This window comes from Nicotiana tabacum, chromosome 17, assembly GCF_000715075.1.
Source record: "Nicotiana tabacum cultivar K326 chromosome 17, ASM71507v2, whole genome shotgun sequence".
NCBI classification, from domain to species: Eukaryota; Viridiplantae; Streptophyta; class Magnoliopsida; order Solanales; family Solanaceae; genus Nicotiana; species Nicotiana tabacum.
This window is the reverse complement of record NC_134096.1, coordinates 112394027-112413572: the sequence shown is the minus strand read 5'-3', so window position 1 is coordinate 112413572 and position 19546 is coordinate 112394027. Positions and strand designations below refer to the sequence as shown.

The 19546-nt window shown below is 36.3% G+C and overlaps 2 protein-coding genes across 2 annotated transcripts; both read right to left on the bottom strand.

The window, feature by feature from the left end:
• Nucleotides 1–855: 855 nt before the first annotated feature.
• On the bottom strand, nucleotides 856–3314 carry LOC107766627 (epoxide hydrolase 3). Its single transcript, XM_016585437.2, has 4 exons — nucleotides 2907–3314; nucleotides 2201–2368; nucleotides 1875–2110; nucleotides 856–1181 (listed from the first exon to the last, which is right to left on the bottom strand). Exons 1-4 carry the CDS (start codon nucleotides 3192–3194, stop codon nucleotides 929–931), a joined length of 945 nt encoding a protein of 314 aa, XP_016440923.2. The 5' UTR covers nucleotides 3195–3314; the 3' UTR covers nucleotides 856–928.
• Nucleotides 3315–16475: 13161 nt separating this feature from the next.
• Nucleotides 16476–19260, bottom strand: LOC107766629 (epoxide hydrolase 3-like). The gene is made up of 4 exons (XM_075234854.1): nucleotides 18888–19260; nucleotides 17641–17808; nucleotides 17330–17562; nucleotides 16476–16990 (listed from the first exon to the last, which is right to left on the bottom strand). Exons 1-4 carry the CDS (start codon nucleotides 19173–19175, stop codon nucleotides 16741–16743), a joined length of 939 nt encoding a protein of 312 aa, XP_075090955.1. The 5' UTR covers nucleotides 19176–19260; the 3' UTR covers nucleotides 16476–16740.
• Nucleotides 19261–19546: the final 286 nt, after the last annotated feature.

Below are 19546 nucleotides of genomic sequence, written 5' to 3'. Positions count from 1 at the left end.
GTGTGTTTGGCACTGTTAAAAAGTTTTCAATGAAAACACGTTTTTTTTGGTTGGTTGTCTAGGAAGCTTTTTCTTCAATTTTTTTTTAAAGGGTTCTCTAAAAAGTTGTTGAGATGGGTTATTAGTACCGCACTGTTTCTTCTTCTCTCCTTTTATTTTGTTATTTTTTCTTGATTGATTGGACTGCGTGCTAATTTACGAGGACTCGGTTATAACATGAACTACTAAGAAATCTTAACGAGTATAATTTGCGGCAGGGTAACAGTCATTTGATTAATATGAATTTGGCACAAGCCTCTGGAGAAAAGGAAAAAAAACAGTAATAATTTCTTAATTTTGCTGCTTTATCATGTTGGTTTCACAGTGAAATGAAATTCCTTTAATGTTGTAATCTTTCCACATGACAATTTATATTGGCACTTCTCTTACAAAATAATAGCGGCGGGCACTCAACTTTCGTGATATAACAGAACACGAAAAAGATGGAATATGGATTACATAACATGGTACTTTCCTCTTTCATATTCCAATTCTATACCAAATTATCGCTGACGTGCACGAAGCACCAGTCTTAATATAAAAAACCATCTGATTTTTTTCTTTGAATACAAGAAAACAACACACAACTCTCATGTGCGTTGGTGGAACAACCAATCCAGGTTATACATTATTCATTCATTTTGAGCTTCACCAGGAGAGTATACTGGACATACTTATATATTGCGACAATTTAACAAGTTACTTACACTAGATACTGTTTCGTATTCAAGATGCTTAATAGAAATTGCAGCAAATATTATATGTAGTAGATGGTGAACTCATTCACACTTTTAAGTAAAGGGAACAACAAACGCCTCAACCCCAAGCAAGTTGGCGTCAGCTATATGAGATAGAACAACCAAAGTGTTAAGTGCTTGCCAACAAAGCCTTACTGAGGCTTACTATTCTTAGTAAGGAAGTCGAGCACGAGTTGATTAACCTGGTCAGGTAGTTGTTCTTGAACAAAATGGTTTCCTTCTGGCAAAGAGGCCGTCTCCAGATTAGGTACTAAAGTTTTAAGTTCTCCATTAATGTAGTCTTCCATTCCTGGAAATTTGAGGACATAATCCTTCTTCCCCTCAATAAACAGCGCAGGAACATGAACTGTTGGATCTGTAACATCTATTTGTTCATGCAGTGACCTATTGCATCATGAAATTCATAAACAACCAAAATAAAAACGAGTAAAATAATATATCAGGTTACTTTTTCTTTGTCAACTTGCACACACCTTGGCATCACAAGGTACATTTAACAGTCCAGGTACATGCTAACTCTTTTTTTTTTTTTTTTTTTTTTTCTTTTTTTAATAAAAAAAATTATATATAATGGTAAGGGAAGGGGAAATGAGGGAAGGATTATAGGTTTTAAATCAAACCCCTCACTGACAAGGTGAAAGTTTATGTAGCCAACCAACTCAGCTACAAAGATTCCCCAAATGTGTTAAAGGTCTTTCATTTGATTTATCGATTTCTTGTTTTTTTTCTTTTTACCCCTCCCTAGGAGCTCTGCCACTTTTGCTCCCTTGATGATTAGAAGCCATAACCCGAGTATGGATGTGGAGGGTGCTTACCACTTGAACAAAACTCTTAGAACTTGCTTGTAGTACTTTATTATTTCCTAAGTCAGCCTCCCCTTGTAGAGGGGCAGGCCCATTATGAACCAAGTTCTAACCGTGCACCATTGGCTCTTGGGGATTTTTCAGTTATAAGAAAAAAGCCTGCCTCTCCCGACCAAGGCCATGAATGACTATAACGATTGTTGGTTTGATGTATGTGTGTGAGAGAAGTGAAAGTAGACTTTCCAGTAATAAAAAATGTAGATGTTTGTGATACCTATAGGGAACCTGCAATGCAGTTCTGAATCCAGAATTCTCATACAAAGCTCCATATGCAGCCAAGTCTTCCTCAGAAAACCAAGGGGGTAGAGGGGTTGAAGGTTGCACAATGTCCATGATTTCCTGATTTTCATTTGCTATTGGTACTTGACTTCTGGAGAAAAGAATGTATACATTCCTCACTACTGTTTTAGCATCGAGGCGACCAAAATCAGCCTCAGCTCTCCCAGGCTCCTGGAAAGAATTAAGATATCTCTAAGCTTGAATTAGAGAACTATATATCATGAGGAAAGCAAATTAAATTAGAGATGGTAAAAAACGTACCCCCCATCTTGAAATATAGAAGCCTTCAGGGAGGTCTTCTTTAAACTTGAGAGGGTGTGGGGGCCAAAATGGCACTCCCATAACAATAAATCCAGAGACTCTCTCCTCATAGAGATTGACAAAACGGGAAATGACAATAGATCCAAAGTCTTTACCAATGAGAAAAGCCTACATTATTGAGCAAACACAGAGATGAGAAAAACACAATTATACCAATAGAGAGACAGAATACCAGAACTTGACTATGACTAGTTCTGTACAATCTTAAGATAATGTATTGAATCTTCATTAGATTCTAACACCTCCAACACTATTATGTCCAAGTAAAAGGGATCACTTGCTGTGTCTTTGATGCAAGTTTCATAGCAGAGTTGTCATTTTGCACTACTACTTTTGTCTTATCTAAGAAGTAAGAGCTAAAGTTGATGTCATGTTACCAGCAGGTCCCGGGTGTCACGGGTTCGAGCCGTGGAAACAGTCTCTTACATAAATGCACTGTAAGGCTGCGTACAATAGACACTCGTATCCGGCCCTTCCCGAATCCCGTGCATAGCATTAACTTAGTGAACCGTTTTGTGGATCCCTTATATTTCGTTTACAGCTTGGGTCAAACCACTTTATTCTTTTCAGGCTACAACACTAGTCCAAATTCCAACCCCCAAAAAAAAAAGAACACTTTTTCCTCAATTTAAGAAGATGAATATACCTTAGAGATGCCAAGAGCATCAAGAAGTGCAAGGGTGTCATTGGCAAAATCAAGAAAGGTGGTTTTCTCGGGTTCGGGTGGCTGATCCGACAACCCGTATCCTCTGAAATCGGGTGCAATAGCTCTGTAACCAGCTTTGGCCACAGCTATCATTTGGAACCTCCAAGTATACCATATTTCGGGAAATCCATGCAAGAACAACACAACTGGGGAATTCCCACTTCCAATTTCAGCTACATGAAGCTTTAGCCCGTTCACTTCAACATATTTATGCTCTATTTGTTCCATCTTTCTGACTGTTGAATTTCTCTTTTCCTCTTTCTCACTTTCTGTTTGAGTTTTTCCCCTTGGGAGTTGAGTGAAATGATGAAATACGTATGGGATTTTTATACTTCACGAATTCATGTGAAGGTCAAAGTAAGTCACTGTTTTCTAAAGTTTAAGTTACACCTTGTTTGGATGGCTAGTTATATATGTTTCACAATGTATAATATATTGTATTGTATTGTATTGTACTGTATCATTTTGATATATATAATCTTTGAATATATTGTATTGATTGCTGTCGTTTTATGATGTCATGCACCCACAATATGAAAAATAAACTTGCACTATTATATAGAAAAAATAAGGTACGAGATAATATTATTATATAAAAAGGTAGGTTAAAGGATAAAATAATATTATTTAATAATAAAAAAAGACAAGATGAGAGAAAAAAATAAGGTAACGAAGCGACCACACCAAATTGATCGTTCTATAAAGTGACATTTCCGTCGTTACGTAACAACGAATTTAATGATACAATAAAATTATATTTAAGTAACAATCAAACTAAATATTATATTTAAAGTAACAATACGATACAATACAATAGTTAATAATCATCCAAACAAGCTTTTATATACACGGTAAGCCTAAAGAATGTGTTACACTCTCATATCATAATAGTACTAAACTACTAATTATGCATCATAGAAAATACAAAATATCTCTAGTCAAATTTGTTCCTTCATTGTGAATTTGTGACTCTTGCAAAGCAGAAAAGCATCTTTTAAATGTATTATAAATACAAATTATGCATCATACTGTATTACATACAAAAGTATTTCTAATCAATTTGTCCCATTAAAGTCTGGAGCAGGAGAGTGAATCTCGCTAAGCAGAAAAGCATCTTTGCCAAACCACTATCGACACTAGGAGTATATAATAATTCGTTGAAATTTTCCTGCTATGTGATAATTTATATCTGCCATTATTATTAGCTTGACTTCTAAGTATAAACATAAATCAGAGGAGTAATATATTATAATTAATATTCTTTCTTGGTATTATCTTACATTCCATTATCCTTTTTCTTGACTAACTGCCTGCTGGCCGAATTTTATTAGAGGTGAGTAAATAAGGGAGTGACACAGTATTCTAAAGATTTTTTAGAAACAAAAAGAAAAAACATATATAATAAAGTGCAGCTAAGTGCACTAAGCTCTTCCTATGTGCGGGGTTTAGGGAATGACCGGACCACAAGGGTCTATTGTACACAGTCTTACCCTCATTTCTATAAGAGGTTATTTTCACGGCTCGAACCCGTGACCTCTTGGTCACATAGCGGCAACTTTATTAGTTACGCCAAGACTCCCCTCCAAAAAAAAAAAAAAAAAAAAAAAATACTTATCATATCTGTCATCTTCTGTGAGGTCATGTCTCAAAAAAGATAAGGATATCATCAAAGAATCATAAGTTTAGTTGGTTACCTACATAACTTAGCAGGTTCCTTTTGTGAAAAAATACATATTAGTAGAATCCACATAACTAACTGGCTTATAATAAGTTACAAGAGCAAGTGTATTTTTAATTATCCTGTTTAAGACAAGTTCAAATGTACTTATATGCTAATAATCAGTTTATCTTTTGTTTTATATAAATAAAATCTACGTCTAGCCATCTGGGTGCCTACTTGTTTTGTTTGTAATGTAGTTATGCAATCAATTGGAAGCTATTGACACATAGACAACCAATAATATTGGTATAGAGCGCCTTATCAAAAAGAAAAAAGAAAAAAGAAAAGAGAAAAATAAAGAGAAGTTAACCAAAAAGGGTATGGAGATTAACAATAACACTCTGATTTTGGTGAATTTGCACATTAATTTTTCAATTTCTGAAAATTAAATTTGTACTATATATTTAAAAATTATATAAAATACTTTAAGTTATGATCTTCTATAACTAAAAAAGTTCTAAAAGTATCTGAGACAATCGTGCTCTAGAAAAAATTATTTAATTCTCCAAATAGGAATTACATCACATAAAATAGGATTTCGGGAGTAGTAATTCTTTTCAAATCTCAAGTTCCACAATTTCTATCATTTCTATTATCTTTTCCTCTGATATACCTACCTAATCAAGAATATAAAAATCTGTCTGATTTTAAAGGAAAGAAGACACAAAACCTTCATCTGTTTCATTTTCTCCACTCTGTCTTTAAAATATGTATCTATCAAGCCATTAGGAAACAATCTAATACTAGAAATAAAATACAATTCTTGGAAATGTAGACGGATATCACCAAAATGTGGTTCTTTTGAATTCAAAGAACTAAAATGTGTGGAAAAAAAACTTGGTGACAATTTTATATATAATGCCCTTTTAAAGGGCGCTATACCTTAACGGCCGTTTGCCCAGTTAAGTATAGCGCCCTTTTAAAAGGCTCTCTCTCTCTCTATATATATAAAGCCTTTCCTTACCGCGCTATACATATTATGTGGGTCCACCAATAATTCTTATGGGCTTAACTGACATAATAATAATTCAACTGGGTATAACACCCTTATTTAAAGCGCTATACCTAAAAAAAATTGTACCCTCGGATTGGTTTTTGCCTTATTTAAAGAGGTTAAGAATTTTTTAAAAATTCATTCACAAATATTTTCAAGTCTTCTGAAATATTTCTTCAATAAGTTGTTTTGCATTTTGTCATAATGTCTGAAAAGCGAGGGGGGGAGGGGGGAGTGAGGTTGTGGTAGCGAATAACTCAGTAACCTATAGTTTATCTCCACAACGTCATGTTAAGTTGCCACTTACAATGGAGTACGATACATTGGTGTCGTTGTTATGTAAAAAAAAATGAGTGTGAGCAAACGTTCGGTGAACCTTAAAGTAACCGGAAGATATCCGTATTTTGTAACTCCGCAAGGGGTTTCATGTTATGCTGAGTTTAACATCGAAGGCGATGAAACTCTGAGAGATTTTTTGAGGACTCCGGATGAATACCGGAAATTTCTTGTGATAAAAATGTTGGAAATGTACGTCATGGTTGAAGACGTTCGCAATAATGAGGTTGCGCAAATGAGGGATATCCCCCAATCATCGGGTGGTTATTTTGGAGCAGTTTTAGCCGAACAGATTCCGGCTGAAAGAGTTTGGCCTGATCTAAGCTTATCTCCACGGGCGAATGAGGAGCGAGGAAATAATTTCTCTCCTAGTTTACATAATCCACAAGACAAGTGGTAAATTTCAATTTTCCTTTATGTTACGATGTTTATTTTTGCTGTATTGAATTTGTATTAGTACTCATATATTCTACAGAGGGTACCAGCCAAATATGAATTTTACAAGTTATGAACCAACGCCCAGTTGGAATATGCCTAGTTCTGTTGTGTTGGATCATTGTGGTCCATCCGGGAGTCATCAACAACAGGATAATGTCCATCATGGGATGTCAACACATTACGATTTGTAAGTGAAGTAATATAGCTATATGTAAAGTATTTATCAATTTGAGTAACTCATTATTTTGTTGGTTGTGCAGTGAAAACGAGCATCCTGAAGGTCATGTCCTTACTCAATTGCCAGAAGATGACATATTTAATCGAGATCTGGTAGATGCACAGAGTCAGGAAAAGAGAATAGTGATTATGACAACAATGCTAATGAGTCTGGAGATGACACACCCTTCCCTGATGAGGGTGATGAGGAGGAGGAAGAGAATGCTGGACCTAATTTGACGAGGGAGCATGCTCCACCTCCCGTTAGACCAAGAGTGTACGAGTCCCACGTGTCGTTTCATTCAAGAGAGATTCCCTACCCTGATTATTTGCCAAGTATGTCGGATGTGGATGCCCTCACAAGGGATATTGACGAAATTCGGACAACAATGTGGGATGAATATAGAGCAAAGGTGGTGTCAAAGGGCATGCTTTTTCCCGATAAAGCGCGCCTAACTAGGGCGGTGCTAATGTACAACGTAAAAGAGTGTCGTGAGATCATGATACGCGAGTCATCTCCAGATGTATACAAGATAGTCTGTCGTAGATGATTTACGGGTTGTAATTGGATGATGTGTGCGAGGAAGAAGAAAATAAATATGTGGGTTATGGGTAAATACATTGGCACCCATAATTATGAAATGGACACATTTAGTGGGAATCATTTTAACTTGAATGTTGACTTGATTTCTCTTGTCTTGATTCCACACATCAAAGCGTCCATAAGGTACAAGATCAAAGAGTATATAACATCCGTCCACCAGGAATATGGGTGCACCATTACCAAAAGAAAGGTATTTTTCGGGTGCAAACGTGCGTTTGAAATTGTTTATGATAACTGGGATAAGTCATTTGCATCTCTACCCAGTTACATGGCTGCATTGCAATACTTTAACCCCGGGACTGTTGTTGAATGAAAGTTTGAGCGGAGTTCGGAACTACCAGAATATATATTCAAATATGTGTTCTGGCATTTAAACCAGCAATTGAGGGTTTTCTGCATTGCCGGCCGGTAATATCCATAAACGACACTTATGTCTATAGAAAGTATGATATTAAGTTGTTGATCGCCGTTGTAGTAGATGCTAATAGAAATATATTTCCCTTAGCTTTTGATATTTGTGCCAATGAAAGCCAAGAGACGTGGACACTATTTTTGAACCTCTTGAAAGAGCACGTTATCAAACAGCGCTCAGGTATTTATCTAATATCTGATCGGCATGGTGGTATTTTAAGTTCTGTACAGCAGGAACCGTATGCCTACCACCGTTACTGTGTGAGGCACCTGAAGGCCAATTTTCATAAGGCATATCCCAACAAGGATTTGCATGATTTAATGTGGATGGCTGCAACAGATCACCAAGAGTGTAAATTCAGGAGGTGCATCGAATCTATCAGGCAGGAAGACGAGGGAGTCTATCGTTGGTTGATGCGACATGAGCTTTACAAGTGGACTTTGCATGCGGATGGTGGCAGAAGATGGGGAATTCTGACTACAAATATGTTAGAGTCTTTCAACGGGTTATTGAAGTCTACACGTGGATTGCTTGTCACTGCCATGGTGCAGATGCCATTCAAGCATATGGCAGAGAGGTTTGTTGAAAGGGTTAGATGTGCATCGTCATTGATGGAAAGAGGTATTAAACTTATGCCAATACCAATAAAAAGATTTGAGAAATACAGGCGGCGAGCACATTGGCATTCATATTTACAGTATTGCAACGAGCAAAATATTTTTGAAGTTCGCACCGCTATCCATCAAAATCGGGAGAATAATACACATACCGTAAATGAAGCCAGAAGGTTATGCTCTTGTGGGAAATGGTCTATCTATCACATGCCGTGCTCACATGCCATCAAGTGCTTTCAACATACAGGTTTAGGGGCAACCAACTGCGTTGATAAAAAATATAGTGTTGCTGCATACTTAAACACCTATAGTGGGCAGATGCAGCCAGTGAGTGATGAGTATTATTGGCCGCCGAAACCATTTAAAATGGTGTGTAACAAGGACTATGTACGTCAACGACAAGTGGAAAAAAGAACGCGTATACGGAACCAAATGGATGTTGGTGATACCGTTTATGCGCACAAATATGGCATATGCTCGAAAACAGGACATGACCATCGTAAATGTCCTTCAGCTGGTTTGGGTGGCAGTAGTAATCCAGCTCCTGGTGGAAGTTCATCTAATGTGCCCAGCTATCAAGGATACACGTAGTGTTTTATTTTCTTAATGTGGTTGTAATAAGTGTATGTACTTGTTTATCTTGCAAAATGTATGAAATAAAATTATGTTTCAATTGCTGTTAAATCTTATTGATATTTAACATAAATACTTAAGTACAACAAATCCAACAAATCCCTGCAACATGGGAGACTATGTCGAGCCTCGTACTCCCGTCCATATCCTCACCTATCAACCCACGTCCTAGCTAAAGGGAGAAACGGAGGTGGTGTGCCCGGAGCTAAGGGTGGTAGAGGTGGCTGCAACTGCAGGAACCACTCCCATGCCCAAACGTGCAGCGGCAAAATTCCAGCAACGTCTTGCTGGGTGCCCATGCTCGCTTGGCACATCTGCATGTGCAAGTAACCGAGAACAACAGCACCCCAGCTGTAATGATGTAAATCATCTAGCCGCTCAAGATAATGAAGAAATCTCAAGGTGACTAGGTTCCCCGAAGTGTTCGGGAACAAACCTTCAAACATAAGCAGCAACAACAACCTCGTGTACCGGTGAATATGAAGCTCCGGTGTATTATCTGTGATATCAGTGTCCATCGCGTCCAAATGCTGCCTGTGAGCACGTGATTTTTGCCCGACTAAAAATACTCCTACAAAATTCAAAAAAATAAATAATAATAAAAAAGATTTTTTCTAATTATTTTAATTTTATAGAATTTTTAGGAAATCCTGTTAATTGTTGTTTGCATTTTAGTTGCATATTTAATATATTGAAAATATAAGAAAATACCACAAAAATATCAAAAATTTCATGCATTGCATTTTAGGTTTTTATTTGCATTTTTAGGATTTAAGTTGTTTATTAATTGCATTATTAAACAAAAATCACAAAATACAATAGTTGTTTACATTTTTAGTCTTTAGTCTTAATTATTTAGTGATAAGTTAATGAAAAATAAGTTAAGGATAATCTTACAAAATAGATTAATTTAGAATCTAATTTAGGATTTAGTTAGTTTGTTTAGGATTTTAATTAATTCAATTAGAATTCGAAAATCAAAAGAAAAAGAAAAGAAGAAAGAAATAAAGAAATGGAATTAAGGAATTTGTTTGGTCTTGTTCAAAATTGGGCCAAAAGCTCTCAATGGCCCAATCCACTCTCCTCCACTTAGCCCAGACCCGTTAAAAAAATCGGTCCGACCCCCACTTAAACCAAACGACGTTGTTTTCACCTTTTAATCCTAGCCTTTGATTTCCTCTCATCTAACGGTCCTAAATTAACCTCACCAAACCTTATAACTGTCTGAAAATATCCCTAACCCCCCCCCCCCTCCAAAGACCTCTCATTTTGATCTTCCTCCTCAACCTCTCAAAACCCTAGCCGCTTAGGATTCCCAAGACCCGGCCGTCGGCGGCCACCACCCAACCACGCCCAAAGCTTCACCTTACAGTCCTCACTTTCCCCTCATCACATACCTCCGTTTAATTTCACCGTAAAGTCACCCAAACGCCTTGAATTTCAGATATGACGAAATCAAGAAAACCTTAATTTCACTTCATTTTTGATTTTTCTTCAAATCTTGGTTCGTTTAGCTTCAATACCAAAGTCGGTTGCCTTGACCATCTACAAACTACCATTTCATATAGTTTTTCAGTTCATGAGGTCTTCAAGAACAAATGTTTTCCGTCACATTTCACTCCCTCGGCTGGCCCGTGCTCAAAATTGTCATATATAGCACTAAATGTGCTTTCGAGTATTAAATTAGTGCTCATATGACAACATTGAACACTGACCGGATTCTTCTGCCGGAGTTTGGTCAATCACCAGTCCTTTTTGGCTAGCATTTGATTGGTAAATTTTTTAATTTTTCTCTTTATCTGTTTCTTTGTTAATTTCATTAAATTCTCGTTTTGCACTCCTTTTTTTCCTCTTAGTTTAGTTTGGTTAGACGTTTTACATATTACCTATTTAATTATGTGTTTTGGATGATTAGTATTAGTTGAATACATTAGTTAGTCACATATTTGAATTAGAATTTTTATTATTGAATTGTTTCATCTTTTGCATTAGCATTTCCAGTTTGTGTGATAGTTTGTTTTATTTTTAATTTTTAGTTAACGAAAATTTTAAAAAGGGGTTGAGAGAGAATTAGGAAAAATAAAGAGACTTCTTGTTGAGCTGTTGAGAACTGTCAGTAGGTATTAGAAAGGACTAAAGTGCATTTAGATAAACTTGGAGTGATAAAAAAGGGTAAAATACAGAATTTTAAGAGTGAAAAAATAAAAGAAGCTTCTAGAATAGGGTTCTAGAATAGGGACAACTGTTTCAATTTGTTAAGAAAAATGCTGAAAACATTTGGAAAAGGGACAACTGTACAAAATTGGTTAAAAAAGATGCTGTGGTTTCCTTTTTTCACGCTGACAGATTCTTTTTTAGACTCTCTCATTTTCTTTTGAGCATAGCGTATATACTCTCGTTGGCATAGAATTGGGGGCATTCATTCATTCATTCAGCATTCCTCTCATATTCACTCACGAATATATGCTGATTTTCTTCTACACTCATCCTCACTGATTTTCCACAGAAAAACACTCTGAAATCTGGATTTAAAAAAAAAAAAGATTTAAAGAGCCACTTTGAATTCCATTGCAATATTTCAGTAGTTTCTGAGTTCTCGTTTGAGTGGATTTGAAGCTGTTTTTGCTGTTACTGCTGCTACTTCTGCCATTTTGTTAAGCTTGGCTTCATCTTTAGTTTCTTTGACCTTAGCTGAGAACTGATTCTGTTATTTCTTCCTACGATTAGCTGTTGCTTCTTCTCCAAAGTCATAGATTTATTTTCTGTTATTTGTTTTTGCTGTAAGCCAGGTATCTTCTGTCCAAACGATAGATTTTCTTTTCATTTGAATGAGAGTAGTTAAATTGGTTCATGCTTTGATGTGTTTCATTATTGCCTAATTGATTGATTTTCATCATGTTGCATCTTTGTTAACTCTACTGTATTGAAACCTAAGTCTAGTTGCAATATGAGTTTACTGCATTTATCATGCAAAAAAAAATGTTATTTTTTTAAAAAAGAAGATGTTTTACTTATTTTAGTGAATAACTGGTGTTTCCAAAGATGGGGTTTGGGTTGAGATACATGTCAAAGCAAGAGGAGGAAATAGAGTGTGTTGGTTCAAGTGTCTCTAATGGTAAGTGCCCTCCACTTCCAACTAAAAGGTTGTGAGTTCGAGTCACCCCAAGAGCAAGGTGGGGAGTTCTTGGAGGGAAGGATGCCGAGGGTTATTTGGAAACAGCCTCTCTACCCCAGGGTAGGGGTAAGGTCTGCGTACACACTACCCTCCCCACACCCCACTAGTGGGATTATACTGGATTGTTGTTGTTGTTGTTTGGTTCAAGTGTCTGAAGCACACTTTCATTAGGCCATTGCTAAGCTATTACATACGGGCATGAAGCTAAAAATTAATAAGTTAGAAAGTTGTTTTCTCTATTAGTACAGGCCGTGTATTTGTTCATTAAGGTGTAATCAGGCATTTATTACTGTCAAACCTGAGTTTTATAATGTAGTTATGTATGTAATTTTGGAATCGAACAAAATATTCATGCTCAGTATGTTGTATTTAATTCATCTCCTTGCAATGATGTTCTAAATTTTGAGTGAGTTGCCAATTATTGAGTTTTCATTTCCGCTATTGGGCCAAATAGGTGGCCCGTATGTACCAGGCATTATGGAGTCTTGAGGACTCTAAGCTTCAGGGGCATTTTGGGCCCAAATTCAGGCCCAGTTGGACCTTTCTAGTCCCATAAGCAGGCAGGATTAATGCTGCCTGTGATTTCTGCGTGTTAGGCCACAATTAGGGCCCAATCAACGCTCTTTTGGATTTGTAGAATATTTTGTTTGAGTACTCAATTAAGCATGATTCATAATCCTTCTACTAATCAATGCAACATCTCACCGTGCCCATTTCTAAAAAGGAAAGACAAATAAACTTTCAACTTTCAGATTTCTCGTAAAGCCATATGTTTCAGCATATAGATTTGAGTGCTCACCTATACTCCCATAAATCACGACCTCAAATTAATCTCAAATTAGCTTTAGGAAAATCATGAATATCCTAATTTGCTTTAGGCACGTTTAAATAAATCATCGTAATTATGGGTACGGTTCCCATGGCATAGTTATGATACATAATCCCCAATTCGAGTGTGCGTTTCACGTGACTCGACCATAACTTCAAATAATAATAAAAATTAACATGTTGTAAATCGCGGGTGCGTATCACGTGGCGCGATTCACAATGTGTACAAAAACAAACGAGTGCGCTACATTGCGACTTGTTCAAACAAATTCCATAAATACTAAAAACGGTTAAAAGGTAAAAATGAACATAAGTCTTAAAACATGTAATAAATCAGATAATTAGGCCAATTATTAATAGTGGAGCGACCGTGCTAAAATCACGAAATTCGAGAATGCCTCACACCTTCTCCCGAGTTAACAGAATTTCTTATCCGGTCTTCTGTGTTCGCGGACTATCAATAAGAGTCAATTTCCTCTATTTGGGATTTTAAAATGAACCGGTGACTTAGGACACTATAAATTATTCCAAGTGGCGACTCTGAATTAAATAAATAATCACATTTCGGGTAATGTCACTTTAATTGAAAAAACTCCCCTACCCCCCTCGGGAGAAAGGAGGTGTGACACTGCCGGACGGGCGTCAACTGCAGACGACTGGCCCCAATCAATGCAGTCTCATTCGGTGGCTGAAAACCGGTGAGCCGGTGCAGCATCTCTTGGTACTGCAAACCCGTATACTCTCGGATGTCATTCGACAAAGAAACAAGGTGTCCATCAACGGGCAGCCCATACAGGACCTCCACGTCCTGAAGCGTGATAGTGGCTTTGCCAATGGACAAATGGAATGTGTGCGTCTCTGGTCGCCACCGCTCTATCAGGGCCGTGATCAACGACCAATCCAGTTGCAGTCGGCCGATCTCCACAATTCTATAAAAACCCGTGTCCTGGAGGCGTCTGACTATACGGGGATAGAGAGGGTGAGCCCTAAGAAAGTTTCACATATCGTCTACTCTCCTGTCGCGGAACGTCTGGGCCAGTAACTGTCCCTCCCATATGTAGGACGACCTATGCTCGCCCTGTAGCAACAACAGCTCTAGCGTGGCAGGTCCGGGATACAAAGGCGGAACCTCCATGTCGGCTATTGTAAATTGAACAATATTAATTACATTATTTTACTTTAATATGTTAGTTTTATTATTTTACATGTTAGTTTTATTATTTTATATGTTTGTTTGTTACTCACCTATTTTTGACTATAATAAAATTAAATAATTAATTTTCATAATTATACAAGATTTAATTATTAAATATTCATATATGGGTTCCAGACTCGATATTTGAGGCTCAGTAGCACCAAGGTATCCTGAATTCTTGTGTTCATGATGAGAAAATTTTTCCGATTTATCACTCAATAGATCTGTTATTTTAAATGTTAGTTTATTATTTATATGTTAGTTTAATATTATATATTGATAGGCTATATGTACATCCCTGTTATGTTTTGATGATCCAACAAACTTACTGTCAAGAACCAGATAAGGAACTTGTTACACATTCTCAAGACCTTAAGATCAAAAGGTTCCAGCTTGGGATATGGTTCAACTCATCATAGTCAAAGGAACAGTAGAGGAAACATATAGCTACTGTTTCCCAAGAAAACTGCACAAGTCAACTGCCCCAGCTGTAAAGTTGCTGCCTGCACGCGTTACAGTACATCAATCAACTTTATGGGGAGTGTCTTTTACCTGCCTTGCTTATATCATCCTAGTGATGTTACAAATGCATTATTAACATCAAGGAAGGTAAAACAAATGACTTGAACACTTAGAGAATTTACTCAAGCACACTCACTGTGATTGATCATCAAGAAAACGATTCTCAAGTGCATCAAAAACAAAGAACAACACTATTACGGACCAGTTCCCCATATCAAGTTATTGTATGTCCTTAGTTGAGTTGTAACTTTGTAATAGTTCTTCAATTGTAATTCCTACTTAGCTTGTTTAGAAGCATTGCGTAGGAAACCCTTTGTAAATCCTAAACGCTAGAGTTAGTCGAGTTGTAATGTCTTTGTAATAGAGTTATTACAAAGTGGCTTGTAATAGAGTGTTACAAGTTAGTGAGGGATTAAGAGGTTAATTCCTAGGTTACATAGGTTGTAATCTGAAAGTTGCTTAGTAGTGAAGTTGAAATCCTACAAGGGTAGGTCGTGGTTTTTAATCCCGTTGAGCTGGGAATTTTCCACGTAAAATTCCTCTTGTCATTTACTCACTGGAGTGTGCGTGGTTTCTGTAGGAACTTATATCTGTGGGAACTTATAGAGAACCTGGTTCTCTATATAGTTTGGTGGACCCTTAAATTCTATCATATATGTTAGTTTTATTAATTTATATGTTAGTTTTATTATTTTATATGTTAATTTTATTATTATATATTTTTGTTTATGACTCACTTATTTTTTACTATAATAAAATTAAATAATTAATTTTCATAACTATACATGATTTAATTATTAAATATTCATATAATAATACTTAGTCCGGGAAATATTGTTGTTTTCTCATGTTATTTTCTTACGATCGTTGACTAAAATTGGACAGAGTTTGTGTTTGAACTATCAGCCTTTTTGACGTATTTTTGGGTATAAGAGATACTTAAATGATTAATTTCAATAACTACAAGGATACTACGCTAAAGGGCACTACATTTTACTACACTAAAAGGGCACTACATTAGGCCACAAGATGCCACTAGAGGGAACTAAAGTAACAATTTATATATTTTACTAGTCTTTAAGCAAATAAATAATCTAAACCGGATAAAAACAACAAATAAATTTAATCACAAAACATTCACGAAAATACATATACCACAGTAAAAAGTAACTAATTAACATTTTTTTAACAACTAATAATAATTTCTCTATTTTTACTAATTGTTTTAGCACACTAATACTATAGTCCGGATAAAAACAACAAATTAGTTAAATCGCAAAATAATCACAAAACAACATAGAACACATTAAAATCATCTAATATGCATTTTTTATACGAGTTTTAACAAAAACTAAGTCGGAATACCTCGATTTTAAGTTTTTGGAAAATTGAAGATTTGATGATTTGGAGCCGAAACAAGCAACCCACTCCGAGATAACGCCTTAGCTAGGACGTGGGACCGAGAATCTACACTTTTTGTGGGATCAGTGGGCTCCACTCGAGCTTTTTTTGATTAAAATTTTGGGGGGGGGGGGGGATTGGTTTGGTGGGGAAGAGGACTGGACGCCCTTTTATGTGGGTATAACGCCCTTTATTAAGGCGCTATATTATAGCGTCTTAATAAAGAGCGCTATACCTTTCTGCTCATTTCAGGCTCAAATATAACGCCCTTTTAAAGGGCGATATACCTTAACGGGCAAACGGCCATTAAGGTATAGCGCCCTTTAAAAGGGCGTTATATATATTTTGGTCACTATATTTTTTTCCACACATTTTGGTTCATTGAGTCCAAAAGAACCGCATTTTGGTTCCGGACTGCCTATAGTCTCAACAGCATTCAGTTTTACATTTATTCAACCCTTTTCAGCTTTACCAGGAGGGTACACTGGACATAATTACAGACATTCTCATATTGAAAATGTAGACTGATAACTCTAGGGTCACTGGCTTACTGTAGTACAGTTTTACATGTAGAAAACAACTAGGACTTGATAGAACATCACAGATGGAGTTACTCATTCACACATCCGAATAGATGCAACAACCGAACTGTTAAAAGCTTTTGGACAAAGCCTTATTGATGATTTTCAAGATTGGCTATTCCTTGTAAGGAAGTCAAGCACTAGTTGATTGACCTCGTCAGGTAATTGTTCTTGACCAAAATGGCTTCCTTCTGGCAAGTTAACCATCTGCAGATTAGGTACTAAACTTTTGAGTCCTCCACTTATGTAGTCTTTGATGCCAGGAAATTTGAGGAAATAATCCTTCTCACCCACAATAAACAGTGCCGGAACATGAACTCTTGGATCTGTAATGTTGGCTTGTTCAAGCAGTGACCTATTGCATGATGAAACTCATAGACAACCAGAAAAAAAAAAGAGAGAAAAAGAAGATATATCAGGAAAGTGTTCAGTAGCTAAATAACCATCAAAGTAACTCCAATAACTCGAATTTTCTGTCATTTTATGAATGTTAAACACACAATGGTCGAAGTTAGCACTTCAGCTATATATATACTCTACTATTTACTTTTTTAACTCTGCCTCTTCCTCACCACCGCCGTAAATGTCATCAAAATAAAATCCATTGTTGGTTGCTGTATATAACAACTGTCTGTGACATGAGTGTGGAATAGAAAAAAAGCTGCCAAAAAGGGACTTTACAGCTCAAATAGACATAGATTGTCGTTGTAGAGTCTGGAATCCAGATTTCTCATACAAGGCTCCATATGTTTCCAGGTCTTCCTCAGCGAACCAAGGGGGTAGAGGGGTCGAAGGTTGCACAATGTCCATGATTTCCTGCTTTTCATTGGCTATTGGTATTTCACTTCTAGAAAAAAGAATGTAGATGTTCCTCACTACTGTTTTAGCGTCAAGGCGACCAAAATCAGCTTCAGCTCTACCAGGTTCCTGGAAAGAAAATTTCTTGGAGATCAAAGAGAGCTAGGATTGATATCATCAAATGTAAATCAGCAAGCAAAACTGTACCCTCCATCGCGAAATATAGAAGCCTTCAGGGGGGTATTCAGTGTACTTGAGAGGTTGTGGGGGCAAGAATGGCACTCCCATGGTAATAAATCCAGAGACTCTCTCCCCGTGGAGAAGGATAAATAGGGAAATGATAGCAGATCCGAAGTCTTTGCCAATGAGAAAAGCCTACATTATTGGACATATATAGAGATCAGTACGACCCATGCCAAGAAAGAGAGAGAGTGCAAAGGAACAAGGATATAAACACCAGCATATATCAAGTTCTTATTTCACCTAGAATTACAGGTAATATGTAAATAGATCATTTCGTCAAGTTATGACAACACAAGCTCTAAATTGAATTGGAACAGGAACTCCTAAATGTGCCAGGAGATTATGGTGTCATCTATACTGTCCAAATTTTCATACTTCAAATGAAGTTTAGCCAACAACAACCAATGTATTCAAGATTATGAGCTTAGACCATGTAATGTAGAATGATTTTCAAGCACAAAATCCTTATAGTTGCTCGAAAGTCCCTGCGTTTTCTTTTCATCCAATATACAAGCACTTAAGTCAAAATTGAAGCTCAGATGTTCCTTAAGAATTCTTATATTAAATACTAGTACATGAAACATATTAAAGTATTTCAAGTTACATAAAGAACAAAAGATACAATTTTTTTTTAAATTCTGAAAAGGATGTAAGTTCAAAGAACACAAGAATGACTATAGATTTGTACAAACTTAAAAGAATGTGGCAACTAACTAGAGTAATAATGTGTATAGATTCAACTGCAAAATCTTAGTGTATTTAATTTATTAGAAGCTAAAGAAGGCTAGATTCTATTTATGCTTACTCAAGCAATCTACACATGGTCCACCTACTTCAAATACACCAGTTTACTTACCCAGTTTAGGTTCCTGTCTAAATAAGGATAGCAGTCATCCCTTGAACCATAAATCAATTTTTTTCAACGCTTAGTTCCTACCTATCACTATTTGAGGAGTCAATTGGTTTTTTCTTTCCCGCTTTCAATTTTTTTCTTTAACTACAACTTGTTTTGATTTATACTACTCTTTTAAGTAATTTGCTTTATTATAAGATATTAAGCAATGAATTCCGATCCAACTTTTTTTTTTTTTTTTTTTTACAGTAGAGTTATTCTAGCACCAGCCACCAGGAAAAGGGAAAAGGAATGAACTTTAAGCATAACACAGTAAAAAAATTACTTCTTCTTCTCAAAATTTTGAGAAGATGAATACCTTAGAGATGCCAAGAGCATCAAGAAGTGCAAGGGTGTCATTAGCCAAGTCAAGAAAAGTGGTTTTCTCGGGTTCGGGTGGCTGATCCGATAACCCGTATCCTCTGAAATCGGGTGCAATAGCTCTGAAACCAGCTTTGGCCACAGCTATCATCTGATATCGCCAAGTATACCATATTTCAGGGAAACCATGCAAGAACACCACAACTGGGGAATTCCCACTTCCAGTTTCAGCTAAATGAAGCTTTAGTCCATTTACTTCAACATATTTGTGCTCTATTTGTTCCATCTTGCTCCTTTTAACTTTCAGTTATGTTGAGAATGGAGAGTGACCGACAGTGTTTTCTTTGGAAATGTCGGACGACTATATACACTTTGTTTACTTTTGGATGGTTGTTATGTATGGTACCGTATTGTTTTAATCAACAGAATGTTTGGGCATCCGCTAACAATACGAAGAATAAACTTACAATATTATAAAAAAAAATAAGGTATGAGGTAAAATTATTATATAAAAATGGTATTATAAAAGATAAATAAAATTATTTAATAATAAGTAAGGGCAAGAGTCAATAAATCGCATTTGGAAAAATGTCGATTTTATAAGTCACAACAACGAAGTCGCCGTTTCGAATTGCTTATAAATCGTATTTATCATTT

What these genes read in the sequence shown, in the direction of transcription:
- LOC107766629 (XM_075234854.1), bottom strand. Translation starts at nt 19,175, where the DNA reads ATGGAACAAATAGAGCACAAATATGTTGAAGTAAATGGACTAAAGCTT. An exon ending in TCTATATTTCGCGATGGAGG is followed by an intron (nt 17,563 to 17,640) that starts GTACAGTTTTGC and finishes TTTTCTTTCCAG; the next exon opens with GAACCTGGTAGAGCTGAAGC. An exon ending in ACTCTACAACGACAATCTAT is followed by an intron (nt 16,991 to 17,329) that starts GTCTATTTGAGC and finishes ATCATGCAATAG; the next exon opens with GTCACTGCTTGAACAAGCCA.
- LOC107766627 (XM_016585437.2), bottom strand. Translation starts at nt 3,194, where the DNA reads ATGGAACAAATAGAGCATAAATATGTTGAAGTGAACGGGCTAAAGCTT. An exon ending in TCTATATTTCAAGATGGGGG is followed by an intron (nt 2,111 to 2,200) that starts GTACGTTTTTTA and finishes AATTCTTTCCAG; the next exon opens with GAGCCTGGGAGAGCTGAGGC. An exon ending in GCATTGCAGGTTCCCTATAG is followed by an intron (nt 1,182 to 1,874) that starts GTATCACAAACA and finishes ATGATGCAATAG; the next exon opens with GTCACTGCATGAACAAATAG.